Source organism: Sus scrofa, chromosome 4, assembly GCF_054392235.1.
Source record: "Sus scrofa isolate SSC_HxYL_T2T_F1_AM1 chromosome 4, Sscrofa_HxYL_maternal_Yorkshire_Landrace_v2.0, whole genome shotgun sequence".
NCBI lineage: Eukaryota > Metazoa > Chordata > Mammalia > Artiodactyla > Suidae > Sus > Sus scrofa.
Window position 1 is genome coordinate 94,818,845 of NC_139386.1, and position 19,175 is coordinate 94,838,019.

Below are 19,175 nucleotides of genomic sequence, written 5' to 3' on the forward strand. Positions count from 1 at the left end.
TCTTCTACCTGGAAGATTCTTTCCCCAGTGTGTGTGCCTTCTGTATCACTTCAAATCTTTGTTTGAATGTTACCTCAGCAGAGGGGCCTTTCCTGAACCTCATATGTAAAAGAGCATACCTACTCAAATAACCCACTTTTATCCTGCTTTATTTTCCTTTTCTTTGCTCCTTATAATCTGTTCTGTGTGTCCCTCTTCCCCTTACACTCCCAACCCCTGCATCAATAAATAAGTTCCATGAAAGCAGGAATCTTGGCTTATTTTATTCACTGCTGCAGCCTCAGTACATAGAAGAAGGCCTTACATGTAGCAGGAATTCAGTAACTGTTGGTGGCATAAATGAAAGAATGGTAGGGCATTAGTTACTTTGTATTCTGGCCCTCTTGGGTGTTGGGGTTACAAAGATGAAACAGACATAGTCCCTGCCCTTATAGAGCTTATATTCTAATAGTACAGTTAGATTACAAATACATACTTATCAGAGTTCCTGCTGTGGTGCTACGGAAACAAATCTGACTAGTATCCATAAGGGTTCGGCTTTGATCCCTGGCCTTGCTCAGTGGGTCAGAGATCTGGCCTTGCAGTGAGCTGTAGTGTAGGTCGCAGACACAGCTTGGATCCCTCATTGCTGTGGCTATGGCTATGGTTGGCAGCTAAAGCTCTGAATCGACCCCAGCTTGGGCACCTCCATATGCCACAGATATGGTCCAAAAAAAAAAAAAAAATCTCCCATAAAAATGTAATAATAGATTAAATGTTATGGTAAAAAAATTATGAAAAAGTACAGAGTTAGAGGACAGAGAAGGATGGTAGTGCAGGATACCATTTTAGTTGGAATAGTTAAAAGCTGATTGAGGAAGTAGCCTTTGGGTAGAGATGTAATTAAATGGACAGAATGAGTCTAGTAAAAAATACCGTAGATGAACATTCCAAGAAGAGGGAACAAGTACAAAAGCCCTCAGGCTGTCCATGCTTTGGTTGTAGTGACAAGAAGAAGACCAGTAAGGCTAGAGCAGAGCTAGGTAGTATGGGAGGAAATGAAATCGGAGAAATAAGTGCCATGTCGTGTAGGGCCTTCCTCGGAAAACCTCTTGATCATTTAGATTTTTAATGTACAATGAGAAGCTTTCGGAGGTTTTGAGCATAATACTATGACCTGGCTTACGTTTTAAAAGGTCACTCTGGGTCCTTTATTTAACTAGTAGGGCAATGATGGAAGTGGACAAACCAGCTAGGCATCTCTTGCAATAGTCTAAGTAATATATAATGACATAATAGGATGGTTAGCGGTAGAGGAGGTTACCAGGGGCCTCACACCCTAGCCTTCTGGGCAAAACGCCCCTGGCCCGGCAACTGGGAGTAACTTTTTCAGGGGCCTCCTGCATGCTTCCTTCAGATGTCAGACAAGCAGAGGGTACATCATCTGTCCCAGTCTTTGGAACCTTCGACACACTACCCCCCTTCAAAGAGCTTCTTGAATAGCTTAGCTGCACCTCAAGCTTCTAAATCCCTTCTTTAAAAATGGGTAAATGGAAGCTCGGGGCGGGGCGGGGGGGGGCGGTAAATGGGTCTCGAGGGTAAAGCAAGCACTTAAGATCCTCAAAGGAAATGGAGTTTTCAGAAGAAATCTGGAGAAAACTGCTTGTTCAGAAACAGGGCAAACATGAAGGTCGCCCAGGAGTTTGCCTGCAAACCCGTCAGAAATGAAGTTGATTTAAACCACAACTCTGAAAGGCCTTTAACTCTATTTAAGTATCACGAGGATCGTGAAGTCTTCCAAACAGTACAAAAACAACTTCGCCTTCTCAGTAATGCGCACGCGCCGCCCGCTCCGTTTTCCGTTGGGCTTAGGCCCGCCCCCTATGCGTCCTCGGTGGAGGGTTGGGAGCCGAGAGCTCGCGCGACCACTTTTCCCTCAGTCTTCTCCAGCACATCGTCGCAAACGGGGCCGGAAAGCGTGGCAGCGCAGGCGCAAGCGCAGAGAGCGGAGGCGGTGGTGGTGGCGGCCGCTGGCCAGTGTAAGATGGCGGCGGCGTTGGTGGCGGCAGTGGACGGGGCGGCTGGGCCTGGAACAGTCGGAGCAGCCGCTGGCAGAAGGATGACCCAAGACGGGAAGCGGGCTGCAGAGTCTCGCCGGCTCCCGTGCTTGTAACTGCCCCAGCCGGACACCCCCCCCCCTTTGACCTACCCGGTCCGTGTCTCGTTCCGGCTTGGCCTGGCCCCCTCCCCCTTGCCCCGTTCCCCTTTAAGATAGGTTTGACTGCTTTCTCGAGCTCCCAGGGCTCAGGTCTGCTCCTTCTGACCCGAGTCACCGCCGGGAGGAGTGGCTGTCCTTTTCGCAGGTCAGCCCCACGGCTGCCCCCAGGAGCATGCCCCGCAATCCACGGGGACGTCTTGCCTTGTCGGGTGACCCATTTGTGTGCGCTTTTCCCCTTTAGATTGGGGGACGCGGCTTGCCCTGCGCTTCCCCGTCATCTCAGGGCCACCGCGCTGTGTGCCCCCTCCCCCATCCCGAGTTCTCGGGCCCAGCACCTTGTACGGAAGGCCGAGGTCCAAGAACCCTGGAGTCAGTTGTTGCCGTCTGTTCCTGTACCCTTGTAATGTAATTCCCTTCACCCCTAAATCTTTCAGGGCACCGTAGAACGGTCCCATTTGGTCCCTGTTAGTTGGAAAGCATCTAGTGGCTTGAATTTCTGACTCATATGATTGTTGCTGGAGTCTCTGTAAACAAACCGGCACTAGCGCTATCACGTTCTCTCCGGGATTTCCCCCTGCTCTGTGGCTTGTTGAGAGGTTTGGTTATGGGTTGGCGTTGAAAAGATTCAGGTTTTCCTTTTAAATGACTTACGTTTTAGTGGAGCTGGGAGATTACTTGCCTGGTTCATTTAATTTCTGTAACTACGTAAGTTACTTGTTCAGTAGTCATAAATTACCGTGCTTCTAAATAGTCCTGAGGAGGTCTAAAAAAGTACTAACATGTATTCATAAATATGTTTTTATTATGTTTAGTTGAAGAGGCACCCTTGCCATTTAAACTTTAACTTTTCTTAGTCCTTCAGTGAATCTACAGGCCTATTTTCTCAGGAGCTCAGCCTGGCCCTACTTCAGTGATAAAGGAGGAAAGGTGAGTAGGAGTTGAAGGCATTTAAATTCCTCAGTCCAAGACAGACCCTACCCTGGTGCCCAAGTGCTGACCACTAAAATTATAAAATTCCTACCACAATTTCCCAAGGAGTTAGGGTATTGTTCTTGGCTTTGTTCCAGCTCTGGTTAAATTACGTTTACAAGTTTAATTGGCTCTGGGCCTCTTGACTTGAAGTCCTAAACTATTGCTGTATATCTTCAAATGACTCCAGTTAAGCATAGAAATGAATGTGTCTCCCTCTTCATTCGTTTGCTTTGTGTTGCCTTTGTGCAGATCATGTTTCTTACACTATTAAAAGCTGGGCATTAGTTTACTGGAGTTCTGCTTAGCCTTTTGTCAATCAAGTCTTTTTCCCTTTCAGGGCTTTGGGTTGTCATTTCTTTCTGTTTAGAGGAGACTGTTTAGCTGCCTTTAACTAAAAGTTAGGGAGTGGTGCTTAAGTTCAGTCCACCTCAGAATTCCAGCTTTTCAGGACATAGTGATAAATTTTGGGTTTTAAAAAAAAAAAAAAAAAAGAGTGGTGCTCTTTTATATCTAATCTGAAGAATCCTTGTTGAACAGAATACTGCACGTCAGCATCATGGGCCGTTGCTAGAGAGGGAATTGGGACATAGTTGTAATTTATGTAAGGGTCTTGGATTTCTGGTAGCAGAGAATAGTGCTATGGTTGAGGTTCATAGGATGTGACAGAAGAGCTGAGTGGCTCTGGAAGGTAGGCCTGGCTGATTCTTAATATCTTTATTGTTTGTAGTAGGAAAAGGTTGAGTGTGACACTGGTGAGTTTTATTCCACACAGTGTTGTGATTAGAAATTGCTCTTTATGAATGGTAATAAGATTATTGGCAGTATGTGGATCATCAGTAAGACAAAAAAGGAAAAATACAGTCCTTAGAGCTGTACTTAGAGCTGTACTTAGTACTGTACTAGGATTTCTTAGCCACCTGACCTTGGGCAAGTTACTTAGAATTTTCTGAATCTTAATTTCCACGTCTCTAAAAGCAGGATAATACCACCTACTTCCTAGAGTCATTGTCAGTATTATGTGAGGGAACTTATGTGAAGGTCTTAACACTATGCCTAGCACAAGATAGACACTAAGAAAAAAATTTCTGTTTGTGTATTATTAATATAGCTTTGAGTAAATTATATGCTTGTTTACACTTTGCATTTTGCTTTTGAACAGGTTTTCCTGGTGACTTGTTCAGATTCTTTTATTTTTCTGGCCACATCTACCACATGTGGAAGTTCTAAGCCAGGGATTGAACCTGCACAACAGCAGTGACAACACTGGATCCTTTTCCTGCTGAGCCACCAGGGAACTCCCAGATTCATTTTTAGCTGGTTTAGATGTGTCTTTGTGTATGCCCACCTAGGGTTGTCTTTTGAGCATGATTCAGGTCAGTCTGGTGTGAGTTCAAGACCAGAGGACAGCCAAGAATATCAGATGTTGATGTATGTGTATTTCTAAATGCATTCTTAAATTAAACATCAGTAAGTTTCTTTTGTTCTTTGCTCCTGTCTCTTGGTCTTTCTTTTAGCACACCTAATCAGAGGTGACATAGGTATTGTAATTCCTCCCTTTCCTGCTTCAGTGTTCACCTCCTCAGCTCCAGCTACTTCTTAAACCTTTTTCTTTTCACCACAGAGGGAGTGTATTTTTTCCAAGCTCCTGTGCTCTGCAGTGATCCTCATCAGTAGTTTATCAAAAACAATTAGACTATGGATGGAGTTCCCATCGTGGCACAGTGGAAACAAATCCGACTAGGAACCATGAGGTTTTGGGTTTGATCCCTGGCCTCGCTCAGTGGGTTAAGGATCCGGCATTGCCATGAGCTGTGGTGTAGGTCAAAGACGAGACTCGGATCTGGGGTTGCTATGGCTGTGGTGTAGTTCGGCAGCTGTAGCTCCGATTGGACCCCTAGCCTGGGAACCTCCATATGCTGTGGGGGCGGCCCTAGAAAAGACAAAAAAAAAAAAAAAAAGACAAAAAAAATTAGACCATGGAAAGGTCCCCTTTCTTTATGAACTGAATCTAGACTAAGGAGTAAGGAATGCAGAGTTTTTTAATTTCATCTCCCCAGCTGGACCATCTTAGTATGACAGGACAGATGAAAAGTTTTTTAATCTCCTCTTGTTGGCTTTTCTTTCACATCTTTTTGGGGGAGGTAAGGGCACATGAAAATTAAGTAAGTGTTGATAACATTGTGATGAAAGCAACTGTATTCATTCAGGCCAGTGATCAACTGAGAGTTGACCAACTTTTGTTACTACCATCTAGGATCTAAATTCTCTCTATTGAAAGGTAAAGACTCTTAGGATGAAGGGTAGTGAGGTGTAATTTTATTACTGTGTTTTTAATGAAATCTAGAGTTCTTTGTTGAATGGGGGGTGGGGTAGGGAGGGGAAAAGGAAATATGTTGAAAGAGGCGTAACTTTGTTCCTTATTACTGTATGTGCTTGATGAAAATCCGCTCCCATCACCACCACTATCAGGAAGGGTTTCACATTTTATGCTCCAGGTAACACCTATGTATACAGTAAATCAATGGTTGTAGTCTCTAGACCATAACCGTAAAATTCTCTTATTTCTTAAGATATTTTATATATCAGGATGTTGCATGAGAATTGTTGCATCTTATTAGGAAGTATTTCCCATCGTGGATGCAGTGGGAGTCTAGGTATATTTGTGACCTTAGTTCCCACCACCAACCTGACAGGGCATTTTATACAGCAGTCTATTAAATGTATAAGAATCAGTCTCAGCGCTGTGGTCCTTAGTGTTGACTAGGATCAACCTAAGACAGAAGCTTGTACTCAGAGCTAAAATAAATGTCTTTTTGTTGCCAGTTTAAAACAATACTGGTGTTTCAAAAGCAAACGGACTAGTAGAAGACATTCTATAGTCGTGTGCCTTCTTGTGGGAGACTGAGATCTTCAGTGTTTTGCGCTCTAGGTCCTGTTTTCTGTCAGGTGAGTTACCGGCTTTAAAATCATGAACTGACTGGTTGAACTTTGTTTTCAGTAGATAGATTTATTTCTGGATTATATCTACTTTAGAAAAGTTATTCTAAACATGTCTAGGAAATGTCTCGGTTATAAAAGAGTTATCCAAACAGAGCTTTTTATTACATCACGTTGGTGTTAGAGTTAGTTTTAAGATTGAATTAGCTTTTTTTCCCTTTTTTTTTTTTTTAAAAGCAGATTATCATGAGCCAAGATAATCTCTTACTTACCCTCATCCATTTGGAACCCAGGCAACTGAAAGAGTTGAATGAATAGTCACGGAGGTAGTGACTATGTATATTTTAGTTTCAGAGCCAAACACCAGTGAATTTAGATTAGCTTTACGTAATATTGAAGGCTTTTTTGTCTTTCATTTTCATGAATTTACCCAAGAAACTTTATCACTGTTAAAATTGGTCAGAAAAAATGTGCCACTGGAGTTCCCATTGAGGCTCATTGGCTTCAAAATGCGAAATAGCATCCTTGAGGATGTGGGTTCAATCCCTGGCCTTGCTCAGTGGGTTAAGGATCCAGCGTTACCAAGAGCTGTGGTGTAGGTCACAGGCGCAGCTCGGATCTGGTGTGGCTGTGGTGTAGGCCGGCAGCTGCGGCTCTGATTCAGTCCTTAGCCCAGAAACTTGCATGTGCCTTAGGGGCAGCCCTTAGAAAAGAAAAAGGTGCTACCTGTTCTTGTTTACTGATTCAGTTATTCTTGGAGCGAGAAGAAAGTCCTTGAAAGGTCTTTAAAAATGAGAGTGTGATCAATTGGTCACTTCTTTATAGCAGTCTTTTATCTCTGCCTCTGCAGGACATAGTTTCTGGGCCAGAAGCCCAATTTCTTAAATACTACCTTAACGCCACGAATGTGTATGCCAAAGATAAACTAATGAATTTATGCTGCTCTGAGTTTGCAAATAGGGCATGGTGAGTGATCAATTTGTCAAAGGTTAGTGAAATGTATTATCTAATGGATTGGGTTATTGCAGAAATTTTCGTTGTTTTACCCAAGAGGTTAGATATTTGCTCTTATCCTCCAAGGATACTATTTGAGGAGGTCTGTGTAAAGCATCCATGCTTGCCTTACATGTCGTTTTTTTTTGTTTGTTTGTTTCTGGTTTTTCTTAGCCATCTAGGAAGCTACTCTAGGATATACCTCTAGCGGTAGCCAAGGCTGTATTCTTCTAGTGTACTTTAAACATTGCCACATTAGCAGGCATGTGTTACCCTTACTTGGGACCCACATTATACTCTGTCCTCTGGTCTAGTGCACATAGGAGGGAACTTCTTGATGTTTTTAGCCTCTCTGTTATTGTTTTATTGTAAGTTGTACCTTTGGAGCATCACCCTTTCATCTCTCTAGTGCCCTTTACAACGATTTAAGAAAAATTTGAAATATAAATGGAAAAAACTGGTAATAGAGACTGGATTCTGGTGTAAAGATAAATCATAGTAGAAACACAATGGAATTTCCCTAGAAATGGGTTTTCCTTAAAATCATTTAAATCAAGATGAATAGGCTTAAATGTTATTATAAAATGTTCCCTAGCTCTGCTGCTGGAGACAGCAGTTAAGGGTTAGTGTGCATTCCTAACACGGTCTGAAATACTCTTAGTAGAATTCAAGTCAATAAACTATAAATGCAGGTCTTAAAGAGAGGGAGACTTAGTTTTGGGCTCTGGGGTATATTGCTTTACCTCAGTTAATAGAACACGAATGTGCTCAAAAGAAGATTTTAACAGAGTTCTCTGAATTCTTTTAAAAGGCCACTGAGAGCAGGTAAGCAAAAGTCATAGACTTGGAACTGTGTCCTAATTTGTGTACAGTGTTTGGAGGATCATTGTTGAGTGTCAAGAAGCCCAGGCTTCTCTAACCAATATGGAACCAGAGATGAGAAGCTGGAAAAATAATGTAAGTGCCTCTTGTGTACAGACAGCCAGTTGCAAATGTGTTTAATCCTCACACTAACTCCTTCAGGGTAATAGTATTAATCCCATTTTATAAATGAAGAAACAAAGGTAGGTGGTAGAAGTGGAATTCAAGCCTAGTTCTGACTGACCCTAAAGCCCTTTTCTTTTTTGTTATACTATATGTTGTCTTTAAAAAAAAGTCTCTTCAGTGCCAAGTGATGAAACAGATTGAGCTAAAAGGTAGAATTCAATATTTCTTATAAAAGTGTATTTAAAGTGCAAAAGGTTTGTTCAAATGACAATATGAATGAAAACATTTTTGAAGTGTTTAAACATGGGTCTCAGGTTATGATTAATTGGTAGCCTGATAAGTTTTTTAAGGAAATAATTTTAATGGACTTAACTAAACTGAAGAGATAGCTGAATCCTTTTATTTTATGATTATTGAATAGGAAGAAAACCAGCATTCTCACTTACTTCTTAAGGTAATTCCATGGGTCAAACCATGAACCATCCCACCTTTCTTGAAACCTTTTCATCTCTTGACTTCAAGGCATTTAAAACTTATTATTCCTTCTACTTCCCTGAGCATTTCTCTGTATCCCTCTTTCTATTTCCTAAAGGTAGGAATTCTCCAAGATTTTTTCCTTTCTTGAGTCTTTATTTTTTTTGGGGGGGGGAGTATAATTCACAAAGTATTTGATTTTGAAGCTTCTTTGTACAAATAATTCTCAAGCCTGTATCTGGCCCTAATTTATTTCTCAAATTTTGGACCTGCATTGATTTTCCACTACTTTCCTGACATGTCAACCTAGATTTTAAACATAAATCAAAATCAGATTCCTCTCTTTCCCCACTTGCCAGTCTCTCACTTTTGGCACTTAATTTCCTCTGGGCACCCAGATTCAAACTTGTCTTTTTTATTTTTTTGAGCTCATTGAGCCAAATAACTAGCAATTCTGCTTTTACAATGTTTCTCACATAGATTCCCTTCTTTTAATTTCCTCTGTCATCGGCCTAAGACAGGATATTATTGCTTCTTTAGAGACTGTGATAGATTTTTTTTTCTTTTCTTTTTATGCCCATACCTTCAGGATATGGAAGTTCCCCGGCTAGGGATACAGTCGGAGCTGCAGTTGCAGCCACAGCAATGTGGCATCCAAGCTGCATCTGCGAGCTCCACTGTACCTTGCAGCAATGCCAGATCTTTAACCCACTGAGTGAGACCAGGGATCGAACCTGCATCCTCATGGAGACTATGTTGGGTTCTTAACCTGTTGAGCTGCAATGGGAACGCCTGTGATAGCTTTTAAACTTGTTTCTCCTCCCTTTTCTTTCCATTTCAATCCATCTTATTATCCTTGACAAAATCTTCCTGATGCCTGTCACACACACCTTCTAATACTTAACCAATGAGCTATATCCCAGCATCTAGCCTAGCCAGACCAGACTACTGTTGTATTTTCTTGAACATAGCAGGTTTTTTGATCTTTTCATCCAATGGATTAGCTTCTTCAGTTCTACCCATTGAAATCCTATCCTTCCTTCAAAGTCCAGTTTATTTGTTAATTTTTTTTTTGGTATTTTAGGGCCACACCTGTGGCATATGGAAGTTCCAGGCTAGGAGTTGAATCAGAGCTGCAGCTGCTGGCCTACGCTACAGCCACAGCAACTCAGGATCTGAACCGTGCCTGTGACCTACATCGCAGCTCACGGCAATGCTCGATCCTTAACCCGCCTAGCGGAGCCAGGGATCAAACCTGCATCCTCATGGATACTGGTTGGTTTGTTACTGAGCCACAGTGGGAACTTCCCAAAGTCCAGTTTAAAAGCTAATTTCACCATGAAAGCTTTTCCTTTGTCCTGAAACTAAATATAATCCTTTACTCTGTTGAACTGCAGCAATGTCCTCTTAATCTTTTTTTTTAAATGATACTGACACTTGTATTTCTTATGTCATAGTTAGTTAGTCATATAGCTATTTTTTTCTAATTGATTTATTAGCTACAAAAGGGGTTGTGATGGCCTTGTATTTGTAGCTCACATATTACCTTTTACATTGTTGGTTTACTGCTATGTCTCGGTACAGATGGGCCACTGGGTGGTGCCAGAGGCCTATAGATAAACAAGGGAGGCTGGAGATGCTATACAGTTGGGTTACCCAGTGTTGTCAAATCTGCACAATAGTATTAAAGATTAATTTCCCTGATCCAGAAACATTCATAGTTTTGCTCCTCTGTCCAGTTTACTAGAGGAGACAGTATAGTATATTTAACTCCTCCAGAGAGTTACTTACTTGCTTACTAGTTACTTAGTTGCTTACTAGAGAGCAGCCCAGAGCTAAAAGGCCTGCCCTTTTATAAACATGTTTTATGCAGTATGAATTTCAGCTTCCTTCGGGTGGTCCTTTAAAATTTAGTGCCTGAGGTTCTTTTTCTGATTAATAAACCCTGTACTGTTAAAGTGGGGCTGGCAACAGGAGTTGGAAAAATTGGCTTGGAGAAGTGTTTATTGTAAAGTAGAAAAATAGTAAGGTAAGGAGAATGGATTTAAATTGAACCATTTCAGCTTGGAGGCAGAAATTGGGGATGGAGAAAGTAGGACTGGTTGATTCCAGATGGACTGTGGGGCCTCAGACTGAAAAGTAAATTTGTACTTTGGATGGAGATCAGCCCTGAACAGCTGTTCAGTTATGAGTGGTATGGGACATCTGCCCTCCCAAGAGGAACCAGGGATTGTGTGGCTCTCAGAGATCTATGTTACTAATAATTGAAGTAGTTTCTACGATCACCTTTTACTTCCAGAGGAAATTCTGAAACTTTGTCTTATTTTGGGCAGGGGGTGCATACCCATGGCACGTGGAAGTTCCTGGCTCAGGGATTGAATTTGAGCCACAGCAGTGACAGTGCTGAGTCCTTAACCGCTAGGCCACCAGGGGACTTCACCTTTGTTTCATTTAAATACGGGTATTGGGCACTTGAGTTGCAAAATGAGACATGTCAAACAAGACTGCTAGACTGATCTGAGAGAATGCTGGGATTATGTAACTCGTAAACTCACTGAGTATGAGTTCAGGTCTTAGTAGAGATATCAAGGACAGTGATATTATTTAGAAGTTGAAATGTCCATTGAACCTGAGGTAAGGTAGAGTTACCATACCAGTTTCCCTAGACTCCAAAGGAGTTAAAATGTACCCGAGAGAAATTTTAAAAATAAAAAGCATATGTGTACAAATTAATAGTACAACCACTAGAACTACTTTAAGCGTCTGATATTCTTAGTTGTCACCTAGACAGTAGGGTTGGAGACTTTGTATGAGTTGAGGATTCATCTTGCCTTTTTTTTTTTTTTTTTCTTATGGCCACACCCACGGCATATGGAAGTTCCTGGGCCAGCAATCAAATCCAAGTTGCAGTTGTGACCTATGCCACAGCTGTGGCAACAGCAGATCCTTAACCTGCTGTGCCACAGCAGGATCTCCCAAGATTCATCTTGCCTTTAATGTGGTTGCTGATAAGGCAGCTTTGTTTGCAGCAAAAATTCATCCATATTTTAATTTTTAAGCAGGAAGATCTGACATTTTGCTCTCATATATTGTGACCTATTAGTTAACTTGTATTAATAATCACAGCCTTGAGAGTTCCCATCATGGCACAGCAAAAATGAATCTGACTAGTGTGCATGAGGATTAGGGCTCTATCCCTGGCCTTGCTCAGTGGGTTGGGGATCCAGCATTCCCAGGAGCTGTGGTGTAGGTCACAGATGCAGCTCAGATCTGATGTTGTTGTAGTTGTGGTGTAGGCTGGCAGCTATAGCTGTGATTCAGCCCCCAGCCGGGGAACTTGAATATACTGCAGGTGTGGCCCTAAAAAACAAAAAACAAAAACAAGAACAAACAAAAAACACAGCCTTGAAATGCTGGTATTTTTGTTGTTATTTTGTTTTATATCCCAAATGTGTTTATTGGGATGGTTTCCCATTGATCTTGATTCAGGGTGTTTAGTGCTGCTTCCCTCTGAAGTAGCATCCTTCTGTAAGCCTTGCTTTTCCTTCTGAGGACTGTCAGAGAACAGTAGAGCAGCCAACACAAAAAACAACTGTTTGTGCATGGCTAGAGATGGTGGTTGTTTTATAGCATCCTGTCCATTTCACAACTATGAAATAGGAATTGGGACTCTGCACCAGATACCTCTTGTGTTTCCTCTTTCTTCCGAAGAGGAATGTAGGAGATCCTTTGTGAGAGGCATGTTCTTGTGGGGAGGTCATCACTGCCAGAAAGGGAGAATCTAATGTTTTTGTTTTTTTCCACTTTTTAGCACAGCACTCGTGGTATATGGAAGTTCCCAGGCCAGGGGTCAAATTAGAGCTACAGCTGCTGGCCTGTGCCCACAGCCACAGCAACACCAGATCCTAGCCTTATCTTCGGCCTACACCATACAGCTCACAGCAGTGCGGGATCCTTAACCCACTGAGCTGAGCCAGGGATCGAACCCACACCTTCATAGATACCAGTCGGGTTTGTTACCACTGAGCCACAATGGGAATTCCTAGTATTTTTAATTATTGGGTTTTTTATCTGTCATTTAACATGTTATGTGATTATTCCCCCAATTCCTAGCTCTCTTACTCTCTCTTCTGGCTAGATTGATTGATTACATGCAATAATACAATAAAATTTACCATTTGTTTCATGGACCCATTCCATGGATTCTAATAGATGCATAGTTATGTAACACCACCATGTGATGGAAGCATAGAACATTTTCATCTTTCTAAAGTTTTCGCATCCTATTTGTGGCTAGTTCCTTTTCCCCAAGTGCTAGCAGTGACTGATTTTCTCTCCCTATAATTTATCTTTTCCAGAGTGTCCTATAAATGGAATCCTATATCTATAGCTTCTTTGACTTAGCCTAATGCATTTGAGATCCATTCATGTTGCTGGGTATATCAGTAGTTCTTTCCTTTTATTGCTCAATAGTAGTCCATTGTGTGGTGGACCACAGTTTGTTTATCCATGACCTAGCTGAAAAATATGTTTCTAGTTTTTGATGAATCTGAGTAAAGCTGCTAAAACATTATGTTTAGATTTTTAGGTAGATATGTAGTTTCATTTTTCTTGAATACATATCTGGGTAGGATTCCTGGGTTGTATGGTTAAAAAGTGTTTTTTTAGGGCCACATCCATGGCATGTGGAGGTTCCCAGGCTAGGGGTCGAATCAGAGCCGTAGCTGCCGGTGTATGCCACAGCCACAGCAACAAAGGATTCGAGCCAAGTCTGTGACCTACACCACAGCTCACAGTAATGCCAGATCCTTAACCCACTGAGCAAGGCCAGAGGTCAAACCTGCATCCTGATGGATGTAGTCAGATTTGTTAACCGCTGAGCCGTGATGAGAACTCTTTACGTTTTTAATTTTGTAGAAAACTGCCAAACTCTTCCAAGTGACTACCAGTTTACCTTTTTTCCTAGCAGTGTATGAGAGTTTAGTTGCTTTACTCCTTGTTAGCACTTGATAAACTTTCATTATTATTTAAAATTTTTTTTTTTGGTCTTTTTTTTGTCTTTTGTTGTTGTTGTTGTTGTTGTTGCTATCTCTTGGGCCGCTTCCGCGACATATGGAGGTTCCCAGGCTAGGGGTTGAATTGGAGCTGTAGCCACCGGCCTACGCCAGAGCCACAGCAACGCGGGATCCGAGCCGTGTCTGCAACCTACACCACAGCTCACGGCAACGCTGGATCGTTAACCCACTGAGCAAGGGCAGGGACTGAACCCGCGACCTCATGGTTCCTAGTTGGATTCGTTAACCACTGCGCCACGACGGGAACTCCTATTTAAAATTTTTTAACTATTCTAGTACATATGTAGAGGATTCTCATTATGGTTTTAATTTGTATTTTTCCTAGTGACTAATGTTGATCATCTTTTTCAAGTGATTGTTATTTAGTTGTGAGGAATTTTAAATACATTCTGAGTGCTGTCGTTGAATATGTCTTTTGTAGATATTTTCTTTCAGTCCCTAGCTTGTCTTTTCATTTCATTTCATTGTCTCTTGAAGAGTAGATTTTTAATTTTGCTATGTCCAGCTAATTCATTTTTTTCTTTTATGGTTTGTGTTTTCTTTGCATTCTCTTTTAAGAAATAATTTGCTTAAACCAAAGTCACAAAGATTATCTGCTGTGCTTTCTTCTGAAAGTTATATTGTTTAACTTTTACATTAGGTCTGTGATCTATTTTGAGTTAGTTTTTGTATATTGTACAACATACAAGTTGAATTTCTTCTTTTTTTTTATTTTACATTTGGATGTCCTGTAGTTCTAATATACGTAGCTTCTTGTATAAATCTTTTGTCTATATTAGGAAAAGAAATCAGCCCCAGTGTGGCTTTAAACAAAGACATTTGGTATCTCTTCCACGAAGTACTCTTACATCCTGTATTAACTCCTGCTTAATTTTTAGCTAATATTTGGTTACGTATTTGGTTAAAAATTTAAGGCCCTTTTCTTATTAAGACAAAATTCTAGGTTACTGAAATTTCTTAGGTAAAATTAAAATGGCACTTGGATCTTTTTTTCCCCATCCCCCAATAAATAGTTTACTCTTTAACCTTCACTTTGGCAGGAGTTATGGTTATTTTTAGAGTACAGGCAGTAGAGCTAATCTAATTAAACTCCCCCAGCTACCTGGGGCAGTGAGCTCATCAGCTCTTCCAAGCTCAGATTGGTTTGCTCTGAACTGGATTTTACATGGAAATTGATGAAGGTAAAAAAGCAGTGGATTTGTTGGGAATGGAGTGCCCTAAAGAATAAAGAAGGTAATTTTAAGTTGAGTCAGATGTGGTCCTAACGTCAGGTTATAGAATAAGGTTATATTTTTTGGTGATAGAAGAAATTCTAGAGTGAGTCCTATACTTAAGACCTAAGGCATGGTCATAGCACCTTAGCCTGCTTTAATTTGGGCACTTACTCTGATTTCTGCCCTGGAGTTGAGATGGTTTTTAGTTTCTTCATTTGACAGATATTTATACAATAACAACTCATGCCCAAAGTAATTGTATTTTATCATTGTCATTTCTTGGCTTTTTAGAAAAGCATTCCTCCAAAATGGGAATGTGTGTATCCCAGGGGTATAGCAGATGATCCAGTGGTGTATAGGAATGTTGAAAATTTTTAAATTTTTTCTGGAAAAATTAAGCCTAATGTTTAATATAAATTGATTAAATGTGTGTGTACGTACACACATAATAAGAGTTCATGCTCAGTTTTCACTGATGGAGGTTCATAGTCAGTTTGAGACCACTGTTCTAAGAAAGTTCTTCTGTAGAAGTTTTAACATATGATTTTTCCTAACTGTACCATCTCTGGAATTACAAATACTGTTTTACAAAAGAAGAAAATGAAGCCCAGAGAAGATCAAGCAGTACATCCAAGGTCACGTTACAAAGTTTGCTAATAACTTAGCTGGTACTAGAACTCTGGACTTTAAAGTTTCAGACTAGGACTAATTTTGCTAAACTCTGTAGCAGCTAAAATGTGACCTTTAGAACCTTTCTGCCTATCAGCTCAGTGATTAAACAGAGGTGACATATGTATTCACAGGTTTTAGCAATAAATTCTGTCAACTTTTTTCCTCTAAGATCCCTTCGTGCAAGAACCTTAAACCAGTTTCCCAAAAGATGAGCTCTGCAACCTCTGGGTATAGGCTGAACCTCATGGCTCTCCTTTTCCCACTTCTCAGAGCTAGGTAAGCATTAGGCATTTGGCTCCTCCTGCCCAGGAAATGTGTTTTCTGGAGCCATTATGAGTCTAAAGTTCAGGCAGTCTGGGTTTCTGTAGAAGATGATGAGATTTAGGTTTGAGAAAGTGTTCTCTGGAGCTGCTTAATACTTCCTCTCTGGGAGTGGATCATTGTGTGTTGGGAAGTATAGTGTGATTGACACTTTTGATTCTAGAGGTGAGAATACATCAGCTCTTTTCTCAGTTGACCATAAAGTATGTCTGTGACATTAGATTTTATTTTTTGTTTTTTGTTTTTTAGGGCCTCACCTGCAGCATATGGAAATTCCCAGGCTAGGAGTCCAGTCGGAGCTGTGGCTGCTAGCCTACACCACAGCCACAGCAACGAGGGATCCAAGCTTCGTCTGTGACCTTCACCACAGCTCACAGCAATGCCAGATCCTTAACCCACCGAGCCAGACCAGGGATGGAACCCTTTGTCCTCATGGATTCTAGTCGGGTTCATTACCACTGAGCCACAACGGGATCTCTGGCCTTAGTTTTTATTTTTTTTAATTTATTTATTTTTATTATTATATATTTTTTAGAGCCACACCTGCGGCATGTGGAAGTTCCCAGGCTAGGGGTTGAATTGGAGCTACAGCTGCTGGCCTGCACCACAGCCACAGCCACAGCAATGCCAGATCCGAGCCTTATCTGCAACCTACATCACAGCTCACGGTGATGCCGGATCCTTAACCCATTGAGCGAGGCCAGGGATCAAACCTGAAACCTCATGGTTCCTAGTCAGATTTGTTCCTGCTGTACCACAATGGGAACTCTTCTGATCTTGGTTTTTAATCTTAACAAAAGCAGTGCAATTGTTCTCCCTGCTTTATAAAACTTTTCCAACTAGTATAATTAATTTAAGCCCTAGCTGGAGAAGATATTGCTGAGTTACTAAAGAACATAAACAGGAACTACTGAGAGGAAAAAACAAGTGTTAGGTGCAGAATGCTGTACAAAAATACATCATTGAAGTAGGAGGAAGAAAACAGCCTGGTCTGCAAACAGCTCTTTTTTTCTCTATGTGGCTTCACAAATCTGTTTTCTTGTTGGCACTGTGTTTCATCATCACCCTTCTAGATATCCCTCCCTCAAGTTTAGCTTCAGTCCCTGCTTTTGCATTATTTCTACTCCTCCACTCTGGCCCACTACAAGCAAGCTTTGGGCAGCTGTCTCTTGGCAGAAGACACTTTTTTTCTGAAGCTACTTGGATTTCTGTAGCGGAAAGTAAGGGAGTAAGGATAAAGATGGGGCTGCTTCTGGGATAATTGTTATGGGAATGAAAGGGCTGTTGAAAGATTAGAGGCCAGTGTGCCTGGGTACAAGGACTGGAGTCATAATCATACTTTGTCTTTTACCAGTGCCTTTTGTCCAAGGCACTGAAAGAGCTTAACAAAATTCTGGTCTGAATAATATTATTCTTTGCTCTTTGGAATTTGCTCGAGGTGGGAGTGAGGCCTTGAAAAAATAATGAATGTATTATAGTGGTATAAAAGGAATAAAGCTAGGTACCCCAGTTCCTAGTTAAGGCTTTGTCAAACAGATACACCTGGTGAGAGTTGTTGGGACCAGGTGAAATAATGTTTGCCATTTTATAAAATGGTCTGAAATGGTTTAATGGAAATACTGCCCTTCTTCCTCCAGCTTTGCACATGGTGACTGACTTACTAGTCATAAGAGGGAAGAAAAAACCTTTTAGATTCTTTCTTAGAGGAAGGATGTTTCTGCATTCTAATTTGACTCTGCTTCTTATAATCCATGGTAAATATCTGTGCCTTTAAGTTTGAAGCTAGGCATCTGAGTGAACGTAAAGCTCAAGCTCTTACCACAAGAGCTCAGTTTCTCTGTCTCTTGTTTTATGTGTAAAATGATACTCAGAGTCTGACCCTCCTCTTCATATTGTGAAGACAACTATTTTATAAAGTTCATAGATACAAACGACTAGTATTTACAACAGAAGATTTTTGCCTAGAGGGCAGTGCTGAAGCTAGCTTTTTGTTTTGAATTGAGGTTCTCTGCTTACTTGCAGAATCTGTCACTTGATATATGCCTGCTCTTCCAGGATTTATTTCCATTCCCTTTTTCCCATCTGAAAAATTACTGCCAGTTCCTCAGGGTGTAAGGTAAAGAGATGGCAGTTGGCTTCCCAAAGATATGCCCTTTTATGGAATTTAGACATGGGGGCCAGTGGGACTGTCTGGCATAATTTTCAGCAGCTGAGAAGCTCTGTTGTACACACACAGAAAAGTCGTTTTTATAAAAGTGACAAAGGCTGTACACTGTTATATCTCCTGTTGCCTTTTATCATCTTTTCCAGGTTGTTTCCTAATTGTTTCATTTTCTTCATCTCCTGAATCCAGGCTGGCTACAGTAAACATCATTCAAGATGTCCAGCAAAGGGAGCAGCACAGATGGCAAAACAGACTTAGCTAATGGTAAGGGGCCAAAATGAAGGTGAAGCTATTTTTGCTCTGGACAGAGGTCCTCCTCCTCCTGCAAAGAAAGTAGAGAGATCTGGATTTTAGTGGAGAGAAGGAAATCTTTCCTAAGAGTGAATTCTTCCTGTGTTGTTTTGAGTATAGGAAACTACACAGAAAACACCTTGGACCACCTGGTACTTTTGCTCCTGTAACTTTCATTTGATTGTTTTCAGAAGAACAGTAATAGAGTTGTGCCTGTGAAAGGTCAAGTGGTTTGGAATTTTCAAAGGTTGCAAGAGTGGACAAAATCTAGGAGATGCTATTAATAATGGAGAAAAAGAAAATCTAGTTGGTGGTGGGACCAAGGGAGTTGTTGGGAAGGTATGGCTCCCTACGTCTAAGAAGAAGTTTCTTTTCTTTTTTTTTGTTTTCTGTTTTTTGTTTTTTGTTTTTGTTTTTGTTTTTCTAGGGCCGCACCCTTGGCATATGGAGGTTCCCAGGCTAGGGGTCCAATTGGAGCTGTAGCTGCTGGCCTATGCCACAGCTACAGCAACACGGGATCTGAGCCAAATCTGTGACCTACACCATAGCTTACAGCAACACTGGATCCTTAACCCACTGATCGAGGCCAGGGATCGAACCCGCAACCTCATGGTTCCTAGTCGAATTCGTTAACCACTGAGCCACGATGGGAACCCTGAGAAGTTTCTTTTCATGGTAGATCATAGTTCAATAGAGATATTAGATAAAAGATGAAATTAGAACCAACTGGAATTGGGGCTTTTTTTCTTTCTTTTCTCTTTCTTTTTTTTTAAAGGACTTGTGCTGCCAAATATTAAATCATTGAATCTGACAGATTTGAAGGCAGAATATCAAGATTCTGATAGAGTATAGCTACTACCTGGATTATTTGACCAAAA

General features: G+C 41.1%; 1 protein-coding gene and 1 pseudogene across 33 annotated transcripts in view; one reads left to right on the top strand and one right to left on the bottom strand.

Moving 5' to 3' along the window:
- Positions 1-1,862: 1,862 nt before the first annotated feature.
- Positions 1,863-19,175, top strand: part of DCAF8 (DDB1 and CUL4 associated factor 8) — a 48,307-nt gene continuing 30,994 nt past the window's right edge. Inside the window, exons 1-7 of one of the 33 annotated variants that reach the window (XM_085020375.1) lie at positions 1,980-2,191; positions 3,052-3,124; positions 5,993-6,115; positions 6,957-7,094; positions 7,911-8,056; positions 15,691-15,797; positions 18,196-18,270. In XM_085020375.1, coding sequence (XP_084876501.1) covers positions 18,222-18,270 — 49 coding nt within the window. In that variant the 5' untranslated portion in view covers positions 1,980-2,191; positions 3,052-3,124; positions 5,993-6,115; ... (2 more) ...; positions 15,691-15,797; positions 18,196-18,221. Of the gene's footprint in view, positions 3,125-5,992; positions 6,116-6,956; positions 7,095-7,910; positions 8,057-14,684; positions 14,869-15,690; positions 16,212-16,464; positions 18,271-19,175 lie in introns of those variants that run through there. The other 32 variants (XM_085020382.1, XM_085020378.1, XM_021088540.2 and 29 more) reach the window with 32 other exon arrangements.
- On the bottom strand, positions 12,055-12,302 carry LOC106510118 (small ribosomal subunit protein eS27 pseudogene; annotated as a pseudogene).